Source organism: Microtus ochrogaster, unplaced genomic scaffold (genome assembly GCF_000317375.1).
Source record: "Microtus ochrogaster isolate Prairie Vole_2 unplaced genomic scaffold, MicOch1.0 UNK3, whole genome shotgun sequence".
NCBI classification, from domain to species: Eukaryota; Metazoa; Chordata; class Mammalia; order Rodentia; family Cricetidae; genus Microtus; species Microtus ochrogaster.
Window position 1 is genome coordinate 5,913,322 of NW_004949101.1, and position 20,267 is coordinate 5,933,588.

Sequence of the window (20,267 nt, forward strand, 5' to 3'; positions counted from 1 at the left end):
ATCACAGACTAACATTTTCACCCTGATGAATTTTAACTGGGAGCTCTCAGACTTCTGTGTAACATCAAGAAATGAATGCCAGGTTTCAAACTTATTTCAAGCATTTACCTCCCAACCTAGGGTAGTGAAGGTAGCTGGTAGAAGAAGCTGCTACTTGCAAGGATAGTTACTCACTAGGACCGCTGAAAGGATTGGAAGTCACTGTCATGAAGTGGAATAGGACAATAATTTATATCTAATCATAAATTATAGATGGAAACCAAAGAAGCCTTCAGTCTACCTTAACAGATTTCATTCATTCCCTCTTTCCTTACTTCTCCAATCCTGTGGCTTATGTGGAATCTGGATAGGGCAAACCTGGCTGCTCCATCTGCCCCAGGCCAGAAGAGGTGAGGCCACTCATGTGTCTGCCTTTGCATCCTGCCTTCTTAGGAACTGAGCTCAGACAAAGCCCTGAAATATGTAAGCAGCTGCCTGCAAGCATTCCCTCCAGTGTATAAATCCAAGTCACAGGCTTAATCTAAATTCAAAGGGAGGTAAAAAGCTACAAAAGCATGGCTTATTGGGGTCAATAGTATAGCAAACTATAGCGTATTCCATTTCTCAGTCAACTTTCTGTCGAGTTAGCTTTATCTCTTCTCAAAATTTGGAAACTTATTGTGGAAAATGCATTTCCACAATACGTGGTTGTAATGACGGGTGGTCATAATAAGCTTTTGAAACAAGGGCATGGTTGCCATTTCCTAGAACAGGCAGTAGAGAAGTATTTGTAGTTAAGGTTACAGGTGGGGTATAGCCCAACCTTTGAGAAACATAATCATGAATGGGAGTGAATGTAGTTTATCTTCACTATAAGATGGCTTCAAGCCTAAGATGGAGGCAGATTGGTTTATCATTGCCTGCCCTGTGCAGGGTACAGAGTATGCCCACCATTTCTGTGTGATCTATCCAAAAAAGTGGCAGTGTGGAGTGAGAGAGCTATCTTTTGTACTCTAAGGACCTACGTCATAACATTAATGCTACCCATTGGCCTGCAAAGCCCAGCCTAGATGGAGACGTGTGGAGCAAACGGGCTGCTGGCTGTGCCCTGAGCTCTGTCTCCTGTTTCTAGGCCTCACTGGAGCTCTCACCCTGCTGAGAACTAGTTCCTTCCTGTCTCTTCCTCCACACCCTCCCGCTGTTCCTTTCCTACCTGTCAGGCTTAATATTCATTCACCACCTCCAGGGTCTAGGTGGGTGCTCCAAAAGCATCAGTTTCATTATGCATCCCTGATTGGACTGCAAGTGACTCGGGGCAAACACTGACTCCTATCCACTGCTGAGTTCCTAGCTAGCCCAACCCAGACAGAGGGAAAGGCTCAGTCCTGAACAAAGTCAGGCCAAAGCAGCTAACAAAAAGCAAATTTAAACTTACCCTAAAAGATTATAAATATGAGAGAAAGAGAAATGACATGACATTCATAAGAACACATAGAACTGTAAATTATTTTTATGTTATTATTAAAGTAGCCCCAATTTAGAAAGACAAGTGCTACACATTTTCTCTTATATGTGCATCTTAGATTTTGAGCCAAATGTGGGTATATTGGCAAAGGTTATAAAGAGGGCCATAAATTGAAAAAGAAAGTCTTAAAGGAGATTTGGGATGGGCTAAAAATAAGTGAAGGAATTCAGAAAAATAGGATAATAGAATACATGTAAAAAGAAAGCAAAAGGAAGAAGAGGTAGTTGGGGAGGAAGGCGACTGGCAGGAGGGGTACCAAGTTTGGTGAAGGGACTCTAGAGCAAGGATCAGCAGACACCAAATGAATGAAAATTCCAGAAGGAAAACCATTACTTTGTACACTAATCAAGAAAGAAATGAAAAGGGTAAGTGGGTTTGGATGAGAGGACAAAGCATCAGCAAGAGAGGTATGATTCCGAGCACGGAGAAGGAGGCTGTGTGTGTGGCCTGCGTAACACTTGGTTCCAAGGCTTGATACTGTATTTCATGGAGGGTGGGTGTGCAGTAACTGCTGGATACATGCATGTGTCGCCTTACCAAATATTCTTCACTTCATCAAAGTGTGCAGGTCATTTGGGTCAAGTTAGCATCATATCTGATGATCCAGTACAGCTAAGTTGTAGAGTTTCTAAAATGCCAGTGAGAAGTGGTCAGACTAATATTTGTGGGAGTTGGAAAGTGGGAAGGCTTGGGCGGGTGGATCTCTTAAAGCCTACTGGATTGATTTATAACACAGTAAGAACCAGACCTTTCTCAGATATGGAGATATCCCAGGGTGTCTCCATCTGGACTTGGAATGTCTTCAGAACTCATCAGTCAATGACAAATTCTCCAACTTTCTCTGCCAGGTAAATGGATCCTGTAGGTCTTAGTAGGCGAATGCTTGTCTTATGGTCCCACCTAACGGCTTCTGGGGATGAGGAATGCCCTTCAACTCTCTTGCCTGCTAAATGTCACCGTAGAAAGGCAGATGGAGCTCTATTACATTTCTAAAGAACATTTCATTTCAATTTTAATGATTTCAATAACTTTAAATTACAGATTTATGTTAGAATTTTGTGAAAGGAAGAAAGTTCCACAACAATGAGGTAGTGGAGAAAATCATTAGAATGACAGAGCGCAGTGATGGAGTACACATGAGATAAGGAACAGCCCAGATACAGTTGTCTTATTAAAACAGAACCTTCTTAATAGCAGAAAATTGTCATGACCTCACCCACTGCTGATTAAAATAGAGGGGAAGGAGCCAACAGAGAAGAGGGCTGAGACCTCTGAACACTTTTGAAAGCCCTAATCATCCCCACCTGCACACACACACACACACACACACACACACACACACACACACACACACACTGACTGAAAGTCAGAGAGTATTCTAGAAGCCTACTTTAACATGGTATTGAAAGTCCTGAAGATAGGTCACATTTCCTCTCTGACTTCAGGACATGACCCTTGAGGGTCATATGAGAATATTCTGATTTTCTCCCAGATTGGAAGATGGATCCTTTGTGGCTCCTGACCTTGGCTAAGTCAGGGCTTCTTGATGCCAGTGTCCTCATCTGTAAGTAAAGGATGCCTTAGAGGGCCTAATGCTCAGGAACTGGGGATGCTGTTTATAAGGCTCTGTTGACTGAATCTAGATTCTGGGTCTCCACACAGCCCTACTGTGTGTGACAACCTAACTCCCTCACATTGTTTGAGGATTTTAGACTTTATTCCTCCTCGCCTATTCCTCAACCTTCCCTTCCTTCAAGATCCCAGGCCTGGAACGCACCAGCTCTAAAATTAGAAGGGGCTGCACATGGAGACGCCCTATTGGCCCTGGAAGGTTTTGCTCAGGTAGACAGCTGAGGCCCTGAACTCTATCTAAGGTCACCCTCACATGTCATTTGAAGGTCTGGATTCTGGTGAGAAACCCAGCAAAGACTGCCTGCAGCTAGACTTTCTCAATTCTTCCACCAGGTAAAGCTCATGGTTAGCTGGAGTGGCATTAATGTAGGTACACATGAATCATGTCAATGTACTGACCTTCATCAAGGCCTGTGCATGTAGCCACACATTATTTCAGAGCCATGGCTTGCAAACCCTCGTCAATATACTGCATCCTGGGCACAAATGAAAATTTCATAGGTTGTATGCATGCTTACCAGTGTATTGCCGCTATAGAGTATGTTTTGCCTTTCAGAGCTATTAACTCTTCCAGTAGACCAAACTAGCCCTGTTGGTACAGAAGACTAGTCATGTTTAATTATGTTTTGAAGTAGTAGAGGAAATTGAAAAATAAGCCTAGATGTAGATCAAAATTTAGGGAATCCTCCTCACAACCTGATGCTTGTCTGAGGATGTGCCACTAGCTGCTCTGCCTCATCTGGACTCTTATTCTCAAAAACCACCTAAGTTCACAGTCTTCTTAGGAGAGGAGTGTCATGGCCGAACTCCTTGATGGACAGCTAGCCAAGCATAGGGAACTCAGTCATGATCCACATAGAACATTTCTCTTGATTTCATGGGTGTCTCCCACCTGGTGAGTCTTGGGGGCTGTTTACAGTAAACTGAACTGACAGAGACCCTTGCTGGGCTGGGGCTGGGGCTGGCTCTGGTTCTTGAGTTTCACTCACTGTTGAAAGTTCTCCATGGCAGTAGCTATGCAACCTGGGAACGCCTTGCCGAGTCCCCGAAGAGCCTTTGGTTCTAGCACATTTCAAGTGCTGACTCCAGTAGCTTTTTGACTGTGATGTGTCAACCCCAGAATATCCATGGGAAAAATTCTCCAGCCTTCTATGCTTAATAAGCCAGATGAGCTATCTTCAAAGAATGGGTGTCTCTTCAGAGGGGAGCCCTGGGTGAACTCTAAAAAGGGAAATGGGAGCAGGGCAATCAAGAAAATGACCAGAGTCTTTGAAGTCACTGTGAGTGTTACCTCTGCAGAAAAGCATGAGGGATAAAGTGTCCAGTGTGCAGCAGTTCCCACTGCAGTGCCATTAAACCCAGGAAAGGCAGCTCGCTTATGAGCCTCAGGCAGCTGAAACACCCCACGGCCTATGTAGATGGCTTTGCTCTTTGAGGACAAGATGGTCTCAGCCAAGGGAACTCTGTGGGTGATCCTAGTAGGTGGCATCAACCTCTAGGCGGAGTCCTGGTTTTGAGTCTTGACTATCTAACTTATGTGCACAGGGACCTCTGTGGTATTACTTAGGCTTCCGGGGTCTGCTTCTCCATTGGTAATGCAGACTTAACAATAGTCCCCTTAATAGTTTCATTAAGTTACTGTAGGAATTTAATAAACACCTTTAAGAATTTTCACAGTACTTAGAACTTTGCAAGTCTTTGATAAATGGAACAGGGAAGCCTTGTTTTGCAATCTGCTAAACAAGAAGGCATTCAGAGACCTCATTGTTTCATGTCTGTGACAGTCACACATATACCAGCTTCTTCAATCATTTGTCATCTTTAAAAACTCATGGTCCAAGCTGTGAGACTATCCTGAACTTCACAGTGTACATAGTAAGACTGACTTTAAAAGTCAATAATAGCCCTGAAAAAAAATATAAAAAATAACATTATATAGACTAAGAAATTTTTATTTACTCATTTAGAAAATAGATAACATTTATAATATCTTATATTGTTATAATATATAGCATATATAATATAAAACAACAGATAAATAGAGGCCTTGAACTTGAGCAAAAGCAAGGTGGGAGGTTCGTGGGTTCATGGGAAATTGATTAGTTGATGAAAATGAAATGAGTAAATGATGTAAACATTTTTAATTTCATAAATGAACAACAAATAAAAACAAAAGCTCATAGTTCCTTTCAGGATATTGTCTTCATTTGTTTGCGAGAATTTCTTAAACAACATGGCAGACGTACAAAGGTCTGTCTCTCCTAGTCACCCCACCAGCCTGCGTTCCCTGAATTCACAGTCTTCCCTAGACTGTAAACTGCATTAGAAACCTTTGAAGAAAGTCAAGGTGCTCTGTGTCCGTGCTGAAATACTTCTTGAAGATTAGTCATCTAATTTGATTTTCTGAAAGCTTTGATAAGAAAGCTCTTCTTTATGCCTTAATGTTGGTTCAAGTGGCAAAAAGTGCATAGCCAAGATAAATATGTCTAATATATTTCTTATTCTTAAATTCTATCGGCCAGATTGTAAACAAGTAAACCATGGGCATTTGTCCTATGTTGCCAGGCTTTCTTTCCCGCTCTCTGCTTTGTTTGCCTCTCTCCTTCACAGCAGCCCCTCTTCCCTGCCCTCTCCAGACACCCCCAACTCCCTCACTTTAGCAACCTCCATGGTCACTCGCAGAGACCCCCACTTGCTCTGGCATCCTTCCTTATTTCCTACATTGCGGTCATATAGAACTGATTTCCCATCTTGCCTCCACAGCAGGGCCGTAATGTTGCCCATCCCCACAGGTACTATTGCTGTCCTAGGTGCCACTGCACTAAGGCATAAAACGAGCAACGACTCATTGTGACACCACCCCCAAGCAGAAGTTGTGGTCCTCTGTGGATCCTAACAGGACACCACATTTTAAATATCCCTACTTCTATTTTATTTTACAATGGAGAAAGCATTCGTAAAAGGCAGGCACAGCAGTTGGATATTGGATCTAGAAAATCCTTTTCGTGCTTTGCTGACCCTGATAAGTCGCTTAAACCCCTAATGTCCTCAGCTTTTTCAATTCTCTTCTCATGGAGTGTGCTACCCTGGGGATGCAGCCTGCTTCCTGAGCTGTCTTCTCACATCCTGAGGAGTACCAGCCATGTCTGCGGGTCTACAGAAGAAGAATACCTTTGGCAGAGAGCTTTTTATTTCTCCCTTCAGCAGCAGATGTGGTAGAAAACATTTTGAGCCCAAGCAACAAAAATCATTAATGTAAATATGTGTTAAGTACTGTATATATAATCATAATTACATAATCTATACAGGGTACAATGAAAGTGGATTTCATTATTGAGACAGAACTCAGAAAGGTCAAACAATTCATTATTATCAGTTTCCCTTATTTATCACCTAAAAAATAAAACAGTAAAGGATCCTGAATGCCACAGGTACACACTCAGAGCTTATGCACCGCACACACTGAACAGTGGGACTCTGACAGAGGTGTATTAAACAGTGGGAATCAGACAGAGAGTGTGATCATCAACTGAAGTTGAAAGCAGACAACAGCATTGTTAGCAGTAGAAGTGCAGACAGTGAAGCACTGCTGCCTCAGGAAGAGGACTGTAGATGATAGGAACACAAGGCGGGTCGGCCGGATCCTAAGTGTCATGCTATTATAACCAGGTGCTCATCACGTAGGTGTGTTCATTTGGGAGAAAATCATTAGGTTATATACTCATATTATGTAACGTCCTCCAGGCATATATTAAAACTTAAATTAACTCATGAAAAGCAATCGTCAGTGTTGTATCTCAACTCTTTTCCTAAACTAGACAGTGGGCCACTGCTGAGGACTGCGAAGAACAATGACACCACGACCTTGAGGAACTTTTGGAATGCTCATTCTGTCTACTTCTAGCCCTACCCACAGCCCTTAGTTTTGTCCTTCAGTGGAATTTGATCAGCCCTCTTCAGACACAGCCAGTAAAGGCCATGCCTTGTTGTACAGCCTAGGAGCTCCTTGAGGTCACCGCGAAGACTGTTAACTAGCCACATGCTGTCTCACCACAGAAGCTGTGTGCGTCAAAGAAACTGCCCATTCTCCTACTGCACAGGAAACTCTTTCGCAGGAAGAAAGCTTTGCAATGTGAAGAGGTGACCAGATCAGATCTTTCTGTCTGGAGGTTTCATGAAGCCATGGTAATGAGTTTATTTGAAGAAAAAGTCCTCACCTTCTGCAGATTTATGGCTCTTTTGTAATGGCTGTGCTGTGACAAGGAAGGTGTCTCCAGTACTTGCTTTTTCTCTTATTTATCTTTTTAACTTTGTGTCTCATTATGCACAATTTCAGGCTTTATTGGCCCTTTAAAAGGACCAATACTTTGTGAACTAATTATGACAAATGTTGATACAACATCTGTTCTTGGATTCCAATTGCCTTGTCGTCTGTCAGAGTTCATCTGGAAGGCGAGCTTGATGCAGACAGTCTGCTGTTGATGCACTCTGCCTGGCTCGTGGAAAAGGGACTGCCCAGGTGCTCCTGAGACCGTACCTCTTGCACAGAAGTTTCCCTCTGTCCCTGCAGGAAACTGGACATCAGTCACAGTTAGTGCACAGCTAGGCAAGCCCACAGCTTTCCCATTTAAAGTTATCTCCCTGTTTTTCTTCATGTTTTTATTAGCAAATATTAGTCATATATGATGACATTAATCTTTTTCTTTTTGATCAAATTTATCCCCTATAATCCTCTTTATTTTTATGAGACAGGATTTCTCTGTAGCCCAGGCTGTCCTGGAACTCACTTTGTAGATCAGACTGGTGTCAGACTCACAGAAATCTGCCTGCCTCTGCCTCCCGAGTGCTGGGATTAAAGGCGTGCACCACCATTGCTGGTCTCCTTCTTATTTTCATCTGTCTGTCCTGTCTGTGGACCAATTAGTTTAATTAGGCTTGCTTACAAAAATATGGATGAGAGATTATTTACCAGGGTATGGGTAGTTTACCAGTGACTAGACTATGTCACTGAAGGAAGTGCCTCTTTGTGTCCCAGTAACCATGAACTGGCTCCTCAGGGAAGAGTGAGGCCTCATGAACCCCTCCCCATTCCTTGATGGGATATTTCTGGGCCCAGTCTTATTCCAGGCCTTAAGTGAATGATGACAGCTGCTAAACCAAGAATCCTCTGACTGTGATGTGCCCAGAAGACAGAGTTCTGTACACTCTGCTCCTTCCTCAAGCTCTTATAGTCTTAACCCTGCCACACACTCAGTGTTCCCTCAGCCTGGGAGGGGATGATCTAGATAACTCATTTAGGTTCACCAATCACTTATTCTTCGTGTTTTGACCAGTTATGAGTTTTTGCACTCTAAAGCCACTCTGGCTTTCCTTAGCTACCTTCACCTGTCAACTCGACATAGCCTAGAGTTACCTGAGGGAGTCTCAAATGAGGGCATGTCCCAATCATTGGCCTGTGAGCATGTCTCTGAAACACCTTGATTGGTAACTGATAAAGGAGTACCATCTTTTGATTAGGTTTACAGTACCAGATATCAGTTTCCTCGTATGGAGCAGGCCTCAAAGCAGGAAGTGGTCCATTATCCCTGTAACACTCAAGGCATGACTGCACAGGTTATTACATCTTGCCTGACTGGTCGATAGTATACTGCACTGGGTCCACAGCTAAGGAGCACTGTTGATGACTTTTCTTCTCCAGCATCCTGCATAGCACTTTCTAGCCCTGGGAGAGCTAGCCAGCTTGGAATCAGCTTCCGGCTTCTTGATTCTCTGTGTTCTAACCTGTGATGTATCCAGAAATAGAGTCACATTGTGCCCTGCTGGTGGGCAGCATAGAGCAGTGACAATAACCTGGATTGCTTGAGTGGCCTCTAGGACCTCATAGACCGGCAACTAACTTGTCGGGAGGTATCACACAGCTGATGCTGGGACTCTCGTGTAATAATCTTATGTCATCTGGAAATGACTTTATCTACCAGTTCAGGATACTTCTGTTCCCAATCTTTCTTACTTTTTGGCACTTTTTATGTGTATATAATTTGTAGTTTATTTCCACTACTCTCTCTTTTCTCACCCCCTCAAAGGTCCCCTTTGCCCCTTACACAACTTTATTAGAACTTCTAAGTCTCTTTCCTACATACATATAATGAGAGAAAACAGGATGTTTGTCTTTGTCTTAGTTAGGATTTCTATTGCAGTGGAGAGAGACTGTGACTACAGCAACTCTATTAAGAAAAACATTTAGTTGAGGTGGCTTACAGTTTCAGAGGTTCGGTCCATTGTAATCATGGCAGGACATTTTGGCATGCAGGCAGACATGGTGCTTGAGAAGAACCTGAGAGTTCTATATCTTGATCCACAGGCAACAGGAAGTAAACTGTCTGTGTCCATACTAGGCATAGCTTAAGCAGAGGAGACCGTAAAGCCCACCCCTGTTGGGAGGCCCAGCTGGTCAGAGGTTGCAGTTTCCCATGGCCTAGCCCCTCTCTTCAAACTCAGTGCAACATGTAGCCTGCCCCCTCAACTCCCAGTGGTGGTGTTATGCTCTCTACCTGACCTTATTTGGAGAATGTCTCTAGGCCAAGATATCTGACTTATCTCTAGTGTGACTGTTGACCCAGTTCCCTGCAAGAGCTTTCTTTCCTCTCGCTGTTCATATGGTAGTGAGACATATGTTAGGAGCTTTGCTTAGGACCCTCTGCCACACGTGAGGCCTTGTGATAGGATCATGCTGTGTAATGCAAAATAGGTGTTGCCCCAGCCACTGTCCTCAAGCTTTGTATTTCCTCTCACTCTGGAATAAGCGTGAGCTGTAACACTGAAGCAGTCTCCCAGAAGGCTATTTCCATCAAACCACAGGCCTGACACGTCCTTGTTTGTTGCTTCTGCCCTCTTTGACCTTGTGGCCTGGTGACCTATGGACCTTGAAGAGAGAAGGAACCCACCCGTGCTTCCACAGTGACACACTTCCTTCACAAGGCCACACCTCCTCATAATGCCACTCCCTTTGAACTCATGGGGGCCAATTATGTTCAAACTACCAAAGTCTTTTTCTGTTTGACTTTATTATTTTAACATGATTATCTCCACTTATGTCTTTTTATTTTCTGGGGATGTCTTCATTTCTCTCTTCTTTACAGCTAAAAGTGTTTAACTGTGTGTATATTCCTCATTATTTTTATCCATTCCTCTCTTGTGGGACACTGAGCCTGGTCTTGTGATTGGTGCCGTTATAAGCATTGATGCTAAAATGTCTTGTGACATTTGGACATGGAGTCCTTTAGGTAAATACCAGAGGTGAAATGACTGGGGTCCCATAGAGGACTGCTGTTAGTCGGGTTTTTGTTTTATTTTTAATTTTTTTCTATTTTTTACTTTTATTTATTTATTGAAGAAATCTTATGATATCCATGGTGGCTGGATTAGTTATATTGCCACCAGCAGCATATAAGGGATTCCTTTGGCTCATATCCTTGCCAGCGTTTGTTATTTTCTTAAGGTTTCCAACCAGGGTAAGATGGAATCCTGGGGTAGTTTGGGTTCACATTTCTCTGATGGTTAGCAAAGTTGAGCTCCTCTATTAATTGACCTTTGGTGTTCCTCTTTTGAGAAAGTATGTTCATTTCATTAGCTAACTTATTGATTGAGTTGATTTCTTTTCTTTGTTTTCTGCATTCTTTTTATGTTTTAGACATTAAACATCAGGTGTATAACTTCCAAGGATTTTCTTCCATTCTCTAGGCTGTCTGTTCACCTGACTGTTTTTACAAAAACATTTTAATCTCATGGGATTCCTCCCATTGGAACTGTTGCCTTTATTTGTTGGGCAACTGGATTCCTCTTGAGAAAAGCCTGCCCATGCCTATAGCTTGACTTGTTTCCCCTACTTTTTTCTCTAATAATTTCAGAGTTTCAGGTCTTAAACTAGGTTATTTGGCCCATTTGAAGAGTAAAAGGGATTTAGATTCGTTTTTGTACATGTGGATTCCAAGCTTTCGCAGGACAGTCTGTTAAAGAGGCTGTCTTTGCTGTATTGCAAATTCTGGGTATTTTGGTCAAAAACCAGGACTGGGGAAATGACTCAGTGGTTAAAGCCCTCTATGTGGGTTGCCAGGTTCTGGTGTGCCCCACCAGTGGCTTCCTCAATAGAAAATGTCTGTTTCAAGAGAAAGATATCGTACCAGGGAGAGTGTCAAGGTTGCACTAACTTAGGTGACTTGAGAAACTTCTGTGGTGATGCAAGCATTTGTTATCTTGGCTTGGCTACAGTTTCGTGTGTGCATTTTAAGGTCTGGGAGTATAGTTCAGTGCGAGAGTGATTGCCTGGCATGCACAAGGCTGGAGATTCTATCCTTGGCACTACAGAAAACATTCAAAAGGAATATGTAGTTTATCTCTGCATATTCAGATTTATTTCTATAAAGTGTACAAAGTCCTGTAGTAGTAGTGGTGGTATATAAAGGCTGCTTTAGCCCTTGGCATTAATTTAAGCATAAGCTAGCACACTTACTTGGACTAAGTCACCTCTATAGAGGCCAGCTAAGGCTCCTCACTCATAAAGGAAGATGAGCTTTCCTCTAGGGCAAACTTCAGCCGGGGCCAAACAATTCCTTATCCCAGGTCTCTAGAGCATCCCTCAACACACACACGGCAGTTACAGGTCTCCACATATTACCTGGTGGCCCGTGAGCTACAATGCCTAGGTCTTCCGTTTTGTTTTGGTACAGTCCAGAATAATAATGCTTAATTTCTGAATTTGTTCCAGGATTGTGTGCATTTGTAAATGAGCAGAGACAGTTCATACACTGTGTTGACGTGAGATCTGGGCGCTGTTGTACACCCTCTTCCCTCTAATGCATGTTTCGGGAATGTACTTCTGAGTTCTCTCTCCACATCTCAGAGACTTGTGGCAGGCGTTCTTTCTCTCTCAGTGCCGTGCAAGGCAAGTGCTGTAGTGATGAACACCTGCCATGGAGGAGAGAACCGCAAAAAGCCCAGAGCAGTTCACCTTTCACCTTAGGAAGAACACTTTGTTACTGGTGATGATTATAGAAGTTGACATTTTTAAATGTTCTGTAGCACTTGGAGTCTATCCCGTTTTATACATGGGCTTCAAAGAAGAGACAAATGCTCAAGTTGCTCAGATGGGCACACCCAGCCCTATGAAACTTTAGAGGAAAACATTTTAGGTAGGATAAAGTTGTCATGTCCTGTGCTGGCCCCACTGGCCTTCCACATGGCACTGCCTCCAGGTAGGCCTCAGGTGACATTTCTGTGGATTAGAACCCAGAGCCAAAGAAGTTTCTACTGTAGACCTGGACATCACTACATTGACTGTCTACTCTACATTGACTGACAAGGGCCAAGGTAGTCAAGGGCCTTTGGAGCATTCTCTCCTTGTTTTGTTTATAAAATAGACGTATGTGCAGATCAGTTGTACATTGGGCATTTTCCCTCCTCTCCTTGACTCTAGCACTGTCTTGACCATCTTCTTCACTCTTGTCTTTTCCCAGAAATACCTCAGGGAGTTTTTCAGTGTGATGCTCCAGTCTGAGACGTCCCCCCTTCACATCAACAAAGTAGGACTGACCCTGTCCAAGCACACCATCTGTGAGTTCTCGCCGTTCTTCAAGAAAGGAGTCTTTGACTACAGCAGCTATGGAACGGGATAGAACTGAGTGACAGAGGAACCACCAACACAGTGCCTTCTCATCAAAGTGTCTCCAATGCAGGCCGACTCCCGCAGCAGGACCCCAGCCTGCCCCCTCCTTTTGCATGGGGCAACATGCAGCAGCCAGCCCAGACCACCTCACACACCATATCTAGTGCCTGAGTTTGGGAGTGGGCTGCGTTGCCTGCCAAGGGTGACCCTGACCGGCAGTTGTTGCTGTACCTCTGCACTTGAACGTGGCCTTTCCCATAGTGCTTCCTTCTCGTTGTGCAGCAAGTCAGTCCCCTGCAGCAAGATGGATATGTGGCTTGCTTATCTTGGGGCTCCTGGAGCCAAACCAACTTGGGACCTCCCAGAGTGGTGGCTTACCAGACCACCCTTAAATGACTTGCATCTGGTTTCTTCTTTCACCAAAATACGCTTGTTTTTTTCTACTCCTTCCATGTGACTGGCTATATTTCAAAGATGTTTTGAGTTATGTCATATTGTTTTACTCATTTGGATTAGGACTTACTATACCTAAACACTGAAGTTTACACCAAATGTCCTCTTCTGCAAAAAGGATCTGTAGGCCAATCATGAAAAGAGTCTTCCATGCCTGACAAATTGGATGTAGGCAACATGACTTAAAACTTGTAGAAACCCTACAAATAAGACATTGCTTAAACCTTCAATATTTGAGGGCATCTTCCCAAACCTCAATGGCTGTTGTCCATTTTTGAGCTTTTTCTGCATAAAACAAGTGCAACGCTGGATGCAATCTTTTAAATATCCTTTTGTTCATGTTTTAGTACAGAGTCTTCAGGATCATTAACTAAAAAGAGAAAAAGAATTTGCAGTAGTTTATTAATAATCCCTCAATTACTCAGGACATAATGTAGCATTGCACATCAGTGTACAGTGAAACTGCTTCATTTATCAAAAGAAAATTGTGAGTAGGAAAAATATATGGTATATATTGAAGTGTACATAATTCTACTTATAGATTTATATGTATACCCTCCTGTACAATAGTTCAATGTCAGGCTGTATAATCATTCACACGAAATTTATTAAAGGTGTTTGCTTTTTCAACTGTTAAATTGAGCTGCTATCAATATTAAATGAAGTCATGAACTCTACCTTGTAGCTCAGTTTATTTTAAGTTTGTAATATGATCATTTCTACTGGTCTGTTTAATAATTGATCTGGTGTGCTTATAAAGATGCATAATGTATAATTTAGCATTTATGTTGCAGAAAATGCAGTCACAGTAATGATTGAAGTCACAAATGAATGGCTAGCAGAACATGTTTGCATCCAGCCTTCTAGAACATACATGCCTAGTAGAACTCTCCAGCCTTAAAGAATGTTTAAAGATGCAGCAATTCCTATGAGGAGGAAACTCATATTCTCCTAATGAAATATTACAGTTTAGCATAAAAAGTTAAAGTAGACCTGTTTATTTAATTGCCTCAAAAGGACCCGCTTCTCTCTCCAGTCACGATTACAGGCCTAGGTTTATAGGACTTGAATTTAAAACTAAAGACTAGGGATGAAAACTAAGAGATGATAATTAGCCACAGGTAATTTATTTAAAATAAGTCCACATGCTGAAGACCAAAAATCATTTGCTTGAGTAATTTTTTTTTTCAGCTGACCGGATAATCTATCTCTTGTTCTTTGGGACCTGTATTAAAAGCTAGACTCATGGCAAGTATTTTGTTGAAACGATACATAATATTTGGCAAGAATAGTGTATTTGTGAGAAGTACAGTCATGTGACATTCCTCCTGCACGATAGTGGTTGGAGCCCTAGTACTAACTGGCTCTTGCTAAAACCAGCCAAGATATAGAGAAGTCTCCCCGGTCCTTGGTCCACATTTGAAAGAAACAGCTATTCTCTGAGATGATTCTCTCTTCCATCTGCACCTATGGATAGCAGGGGATGAATTATTCCAGTTGGTCCAGCTATAGGTTTGTGTGTGTGTGTGTGTGTGTGTGTGTGTGTGTGTGTGTGTGTGTGAACTACATGTTTCCTCCTGACATATAAGCTAGTGAATCTGAATTAAACATGAGGGGATGTTGGAAAGCAAGTGAAGAATTATATCTGAACAAATCATGGAGCATAATGGGTCTTTATATCAGTTGCTCTCTAATAATGACATGAAGACTTTTTATTTATTATGAAAGCTTGGTCTTAGTGTAGACTTGCTCTCAGCTAGCTCTTAAAACAAATTAACCAGTTTATATTAATCTACTTTTTGTCACATGGCTTGTTACCTCTCTTCAGTACCACACGTCCTGTATGTCTTGGTAAAAAATCTCCCATGCATCAGATTCTTTCCCAGAGTTCCTGTCTCTACCTAGAAGTCATGCCTATCCTCTTCTGCCTAGGTATTGGCTGTTCAGCTCTTTATTAGGCCAATCAGAAGGTGTCGTAGGCAGGTGAGAAAGGACAGAGACACACTTCACACAGTGTACCAAAAGATTATCCCAAGAGTGGAGTTCTTCTCTGAGATAAAGATAAGGTAGATGACAGGTCTAGGCTGACAAAATGGAAGCTTCAATAATTTGTACTAATTTAGGGAAGCAAAAGAAAATTAACAAGTATATGCTATATTGCTGTATTTTCAGGCATCCCAGATACTAACTGTCACTTTAATAATTCAGACTGAGAAGTCATCCCTTATACATTGTTGTCACTTGGACAAATCGGAGGAGCTTAAGTAGAATTCCTCTTTTAAAGTAGGCGGCATGCCTTCTTAGATATTGTTTATAAAATCAATGCTTATCAATCTTGTGTAAAATTGCGATATAATAACTTTCAGTCCAGTTCCCACGCAGACCTTGCTATCTCTGAATTAGGTTCAAATTTAACCTTTGGCAGGTGATAGGGAGAATATGAATCATGCTGAGTCAACAGCGACTGTCAACCTACAAGATTCTCTGCTCATGATGTAGAGATATTTAAAGAGGCTCTGCTGGAAGATGCTGTAGAGATACGAGAACAGGATTCCTAATCCCAAAGTCCCTTTCAGACTTAAATTTTTGTGCAGATTTACATCTTCTGCAGAAATAAGAGATAGCTGTGCTCAGCTTGCTTTTGATCAGCCTACATAGACTTCAGACAGTTTATTTATTGTCTGGGTGAAAGCTTGCACAGGTTAGCACATGGATGAACCAAAGGATATGTGTTCCGCAGGGCTGCTGTGGAGCTGTAACTCCCAGCCTGTGGTCAAGGCATGTTAGTTGATATTCCAGGTTTAAATTTATGAAACATTAATGTGAGGTTTACATTTGCATGAACATGCTATTCCAGTAATAAACATTTATGTCCTTTTACAATGTCAGAATTTATTGAATAACAATAGCTTCACGAGGTTCATGGTTTCAAAGATAGCAATTTATCTCATGTAAAATCCTGCCCTGCCTTGACTGCCTGGCTGAGGCAAATGCAAGTTCTTTTATTCCAATCTTAATTGTTAATATTAATTCACAGAGCACACAGTAAACATATCTAGATCTCTCCGCATGTATACATGGTTTACAGAATGAGTGCCAGTTAAAGAGGCTGTAGCAGAGTTGAAGAGGTTTCAGGAATGGACCGAGTCTGTCCTGTTACAGACCTGTGTAGGGCCCAGAAGGGACTGCTGCAGAGATAGGGTCTGGTAATGAATGCAGAATTCGGCTTTGAGAAGGAATCCAGATGAGCTGCAGCCAGGAATGGGTCAGAAGCAGGTCCAGGGGGGATAACAGGTAGATGAGCAGGCAGTCAAGGGGGCCACATCAACTGCAGGGGACAGCCAAGCTAAAGCTCCAAGGATATGTGGGAAAGGCTGCTTGTCAGTCTGGAGGCCCACTTAACAGGTGTCACGATAGTTTGTCACGGGCCATGCCTTGGCAGTATTAGCTGTTCAACACCCTATGAGGTTCACCATTTCCTTCGTCAGTCCTGTTTGCTTTTGAGCCCGGACTCTGCGGTCCACCCATGTGGCCCTACGGTGTCAGTTCCCCCATAAACTAGGATGATGTCTCCCTTTCCCCTCGCAGGAATAAGTCACTGTCCGTACTGTGGGTGTGAGTCTGACAGATGATGCCATTTCTAGGTCTACACAGTGACTTCCATCTTCCTTCTTCCTCAAAATGGAGTTAACAATGGTAAAAATGGAATCTCCTAGCCCTTGAAGTAATCCCTGTATTCGGGAGGCAGAGGGAGGTGGATTTTCATAGATTATTCAAAGCCAACTTTCTACATATCAAGTTTCAAGCCAGCCATGACTACATAGGGAGAAGTTGTCTTAAAAAATAAAATAAAGAAGTCTCCTAGAGCAAAGCACTGCCTAAAACTCTACCATTTTGTCCAGTATGGAGTAACTTAGGCTAAAACATAGCCTGACCATCACACACACTTTTCCCACTAGTAGAACGGCTACTTCTTTCCTCTGCATATGGGAGAATGTGTTTACAAAGAGGTGGGCCAACCCTCTCTTTCCCTCTCCCCCCTCTCTCTCCAGGCATCAAAGAAGGATAATGTGCCAGGTACAAAGTGGAAAACATGGAGCAGAAAATGCAGGTGGCCCACATAAGTCACCAGGAAGAAAGACGCCTGTCTCCAGAAGGAAGCCTGGAAGAGCAGCACATACAGGAAGCCTGAACTTAAGTCACCCCGACTGCTTGAAAGCAGTAGCTTTGCTGAAAGTGTCCCACATCCATGTGCAGCTGACGATCGTAGACATGCGTGTCTTCCCAGCCGAGCTCACAGTTGTGCACGAGAACTGCTCAGGAAAGAACTGCCTGAGGCTTTGCTATTCCTGAGAACCCTGCCTTCCTTTGCAGTCTTATTGCAGGAAGGGAAGAAGGGAGGAAGGAAGGAAAAAGAGGGAGGAGGGAAAGCAAGGAGGGAAGGCTGCAGCTGTTCCTTCGAAGCTGCCAGGACTATCTTCGGAGGAAATAATCACACTGAGTAATAACAGTTTGTGAAATTAAGTTTGTTGTTGGTTAATTTGCACTTGGGTTGATGTCTAAACTCTTACCAGCTCTTCTAAACACATAAGCTAGAAGCCGTGGGAAGGGGGAGGCGTGCTGTCTTAGGTAACTTCTTCAGTGTGTATTTGAAACTTGTTCTTAATGGATATTAAAAGAAATGTTGACAGAAGATTCAAGCCTTTGGTTGCAAAGTCATTAACATCTTTGGCCATTCAGTTAGAGAAGAAAGGTCATATTTAGATTTAGAGGTTTCCCTTATCTTCCAACACTGGCCTGGGGTAAACCTGTGCATAGGTTGTGGTTTTGTTCTTTGGAAGAATTCTTGGTCAAAGAGCACAGTGCTCTCTTAAGAGTAAGGGACATAAGTGTACCTGAGGGATGCCTTGCTATTACAAGTATTGCCCACATGTGCATTGCTGACCAGAAACACAGATGCCACTAAAGCAAGCAGGTCCTCAATGTGATACCCTTCTCCTCGGCTCCCCATGCCCCATGAACCCACCACCTATTACTCCTTACCCTTTGGAGTGGGCGAGAGTTCTTCACAATGAAGCTAACAACGATGCTGGCTTGTAGCAGCTGGGAGAGCTTTGTTCTGTTGTTTACATTGCGCTTCCGTTAATAGTTTCTAAGGTGTTTCCTGTTTGAAGTCTCCTATGTAAATCCATGTGATGCCCACTTCCCAAGAACGGTCCCGAAATGGGGAGGGCTTCAGAACAAATTAGGCCACTTTTATGTTTACATTGACCACATGCTTACTATTAAGGACCACACTGAACTGGAACTTGGGACAGAGAATGAGAGAGAGCCGAGTATTTCCTCTTCCATCCTGGTTCCAGAGCCCAATTCTTTTTTTTTTTTTTTTTGGATTTTTTCGAGACAGGGTTTCTCTGTAGCTTTTGGTTCCTGTCCTGGAACTAGCTCTTGTAGACCAGGCTGGCCTCGAACTCACAGAGATCCGCCTGCCTCTGCCTCCGGAGTGCTGGGATTAAAGGCGTGCGCCACCAACGCCCGGCCAGAGCCCAATTCTTATCATTCAGAGTTGATTACCCACTTCTGTTGCAGGTCCCAAGGATAAAACTTGGGTCGTGAGGCTTATCTGGCAAAAGCTTTTGCCAGCTGAGCTATTTCATTGCTCAAAAATGGTTACACTCAGTATAAACAAAAATGGTTGTTACTGGACTGTTATACTTGATGCAAATAAAAAAGGTTGTTATTGGTCCCCACCAATGAAAGCATTGCTGCTAGGTGACAGACATCACTGGCAATGGTTGTACAAGCGATAGAAATTATGTCACATGGATAGGTGGTGGTTCACTCTCCTAATTCCTGTAACAACCACAGGTCAGTATAGCCTTGTACCTGACTGGTAATGAGAAGGTGACCAAGAGCCTCGGATACAATCTAGATCCAGGCTCCAATCGTGGGCTCAGCGGCGTGTAGATGTGACTGAGAAACAGGCTCTGGCAGAGGTGAATCAGATGGTATCGCGAGAGCCCATACACAGGCCCAGGCTACACCTCCCACATCTGTGGACTGTGCTCTGCCTTCAGTTGCCAGTCACCATCTCGGAAGTAAAAATCCTCTGTGTTTTACTAAAGGTTAAACAGCTTGAAGGGGCCTCACTCCATTGACAGAGCTAATTGTGACTTGAGTCCTGTGTTAACTGCAGGCCCCCTGCTACTGTCTAGATTAGAGGAAAAGTCTGCGTGTGTCAGTCCTGGAGAGGCAGGGTGTAGAACTCACACCAGTTATTTTCATAAAGGGAATTTTAAATGATTACAGTGAGCTGGAAAGAAAGAAGATGGCTGTGTCACAGAGGCAGCAACTGTGGTGAGCAGCCGCCTTCCCTAGAGACAGAGGAATAGGTGGGGAAGGCTGGAGTGAAAGGCCTTAGACTCATGGAGAGAAAGCCCCACTGTGCTGAATCCAGTCACCACAGGCATGGGGCATGTGAACGACCGTCCGTGTTACCAAGCAGCTGCCTTCTTCGGGCATTCAGCTTTGCCAACCTTAGGTGAGATCATCCCAGATAGGCTTGTTGACAGTTTACAATTCCCTCCCCCTCCCACTGATTCACTGTTCCCTACTGACCCATAACCCTGCATGGCCTAGGGAAGTGATATGGGTGTGTGTGTGTGTCTGTGTATGTGTCCATCTATGCAAATATGGGGGAAGCCCTCCTTGCTATTTCTGCTGGGTAAGGTTTTCCAGGTTGAGCAAAGAGTGGCCACACCCCTCTAAGTAACCTCTTACCTGTGCTCTGTAAGGAGGCTTAATAAATAACTCCCTGGTCCTCCAGAATGCACTTTGGTGGATTGAGCCTCCATTTGTCATTGAGACCTTAGGAGGAAGGACGGAGGTCGCTTACATCTCCCTCTGGAAAGGAATCTTAGCAACAAGGAAATACGGGCAATGGGCATTGGTGCTGGCTTCTGAATTGGAAAGGGTTCTTCCTGTCGAGCTGCCTCTGGGCCCCTGAGGGGCTGCTGC

The 20,267-nt window shown here is 43.3% G+C and overlaps 1 protein-coding gene across 2 annotated transcripts in view; it reads left to right on the forward strand.

Annotated features, from left to right (window-relative positions):
• The window catches only part of Kif16b (kinesin family member 16B), a 269,246-nt gene extending 255,329 nt beyond the window's left edge, over nt 1–13,917 (forward strand). For both annotated transcript variants that reach the window (XM_005365523.2, XM_005365524.2), the window contains one exon: nt 12,649–13,917. In XM_005365523.2, coding sequence (XP_005365580.1) covers nt 12,649–12,807 — 159 coding nt within the window. In that variant the 3' untranslated portion in view covers nt 12,808–13,917. The remainder of the gene's footprint in view (nt 1–12,648) is intronic.
• The last annotated feature ends 6,350 nt before the right edge of the window (nt 13,918–20,267 follow it).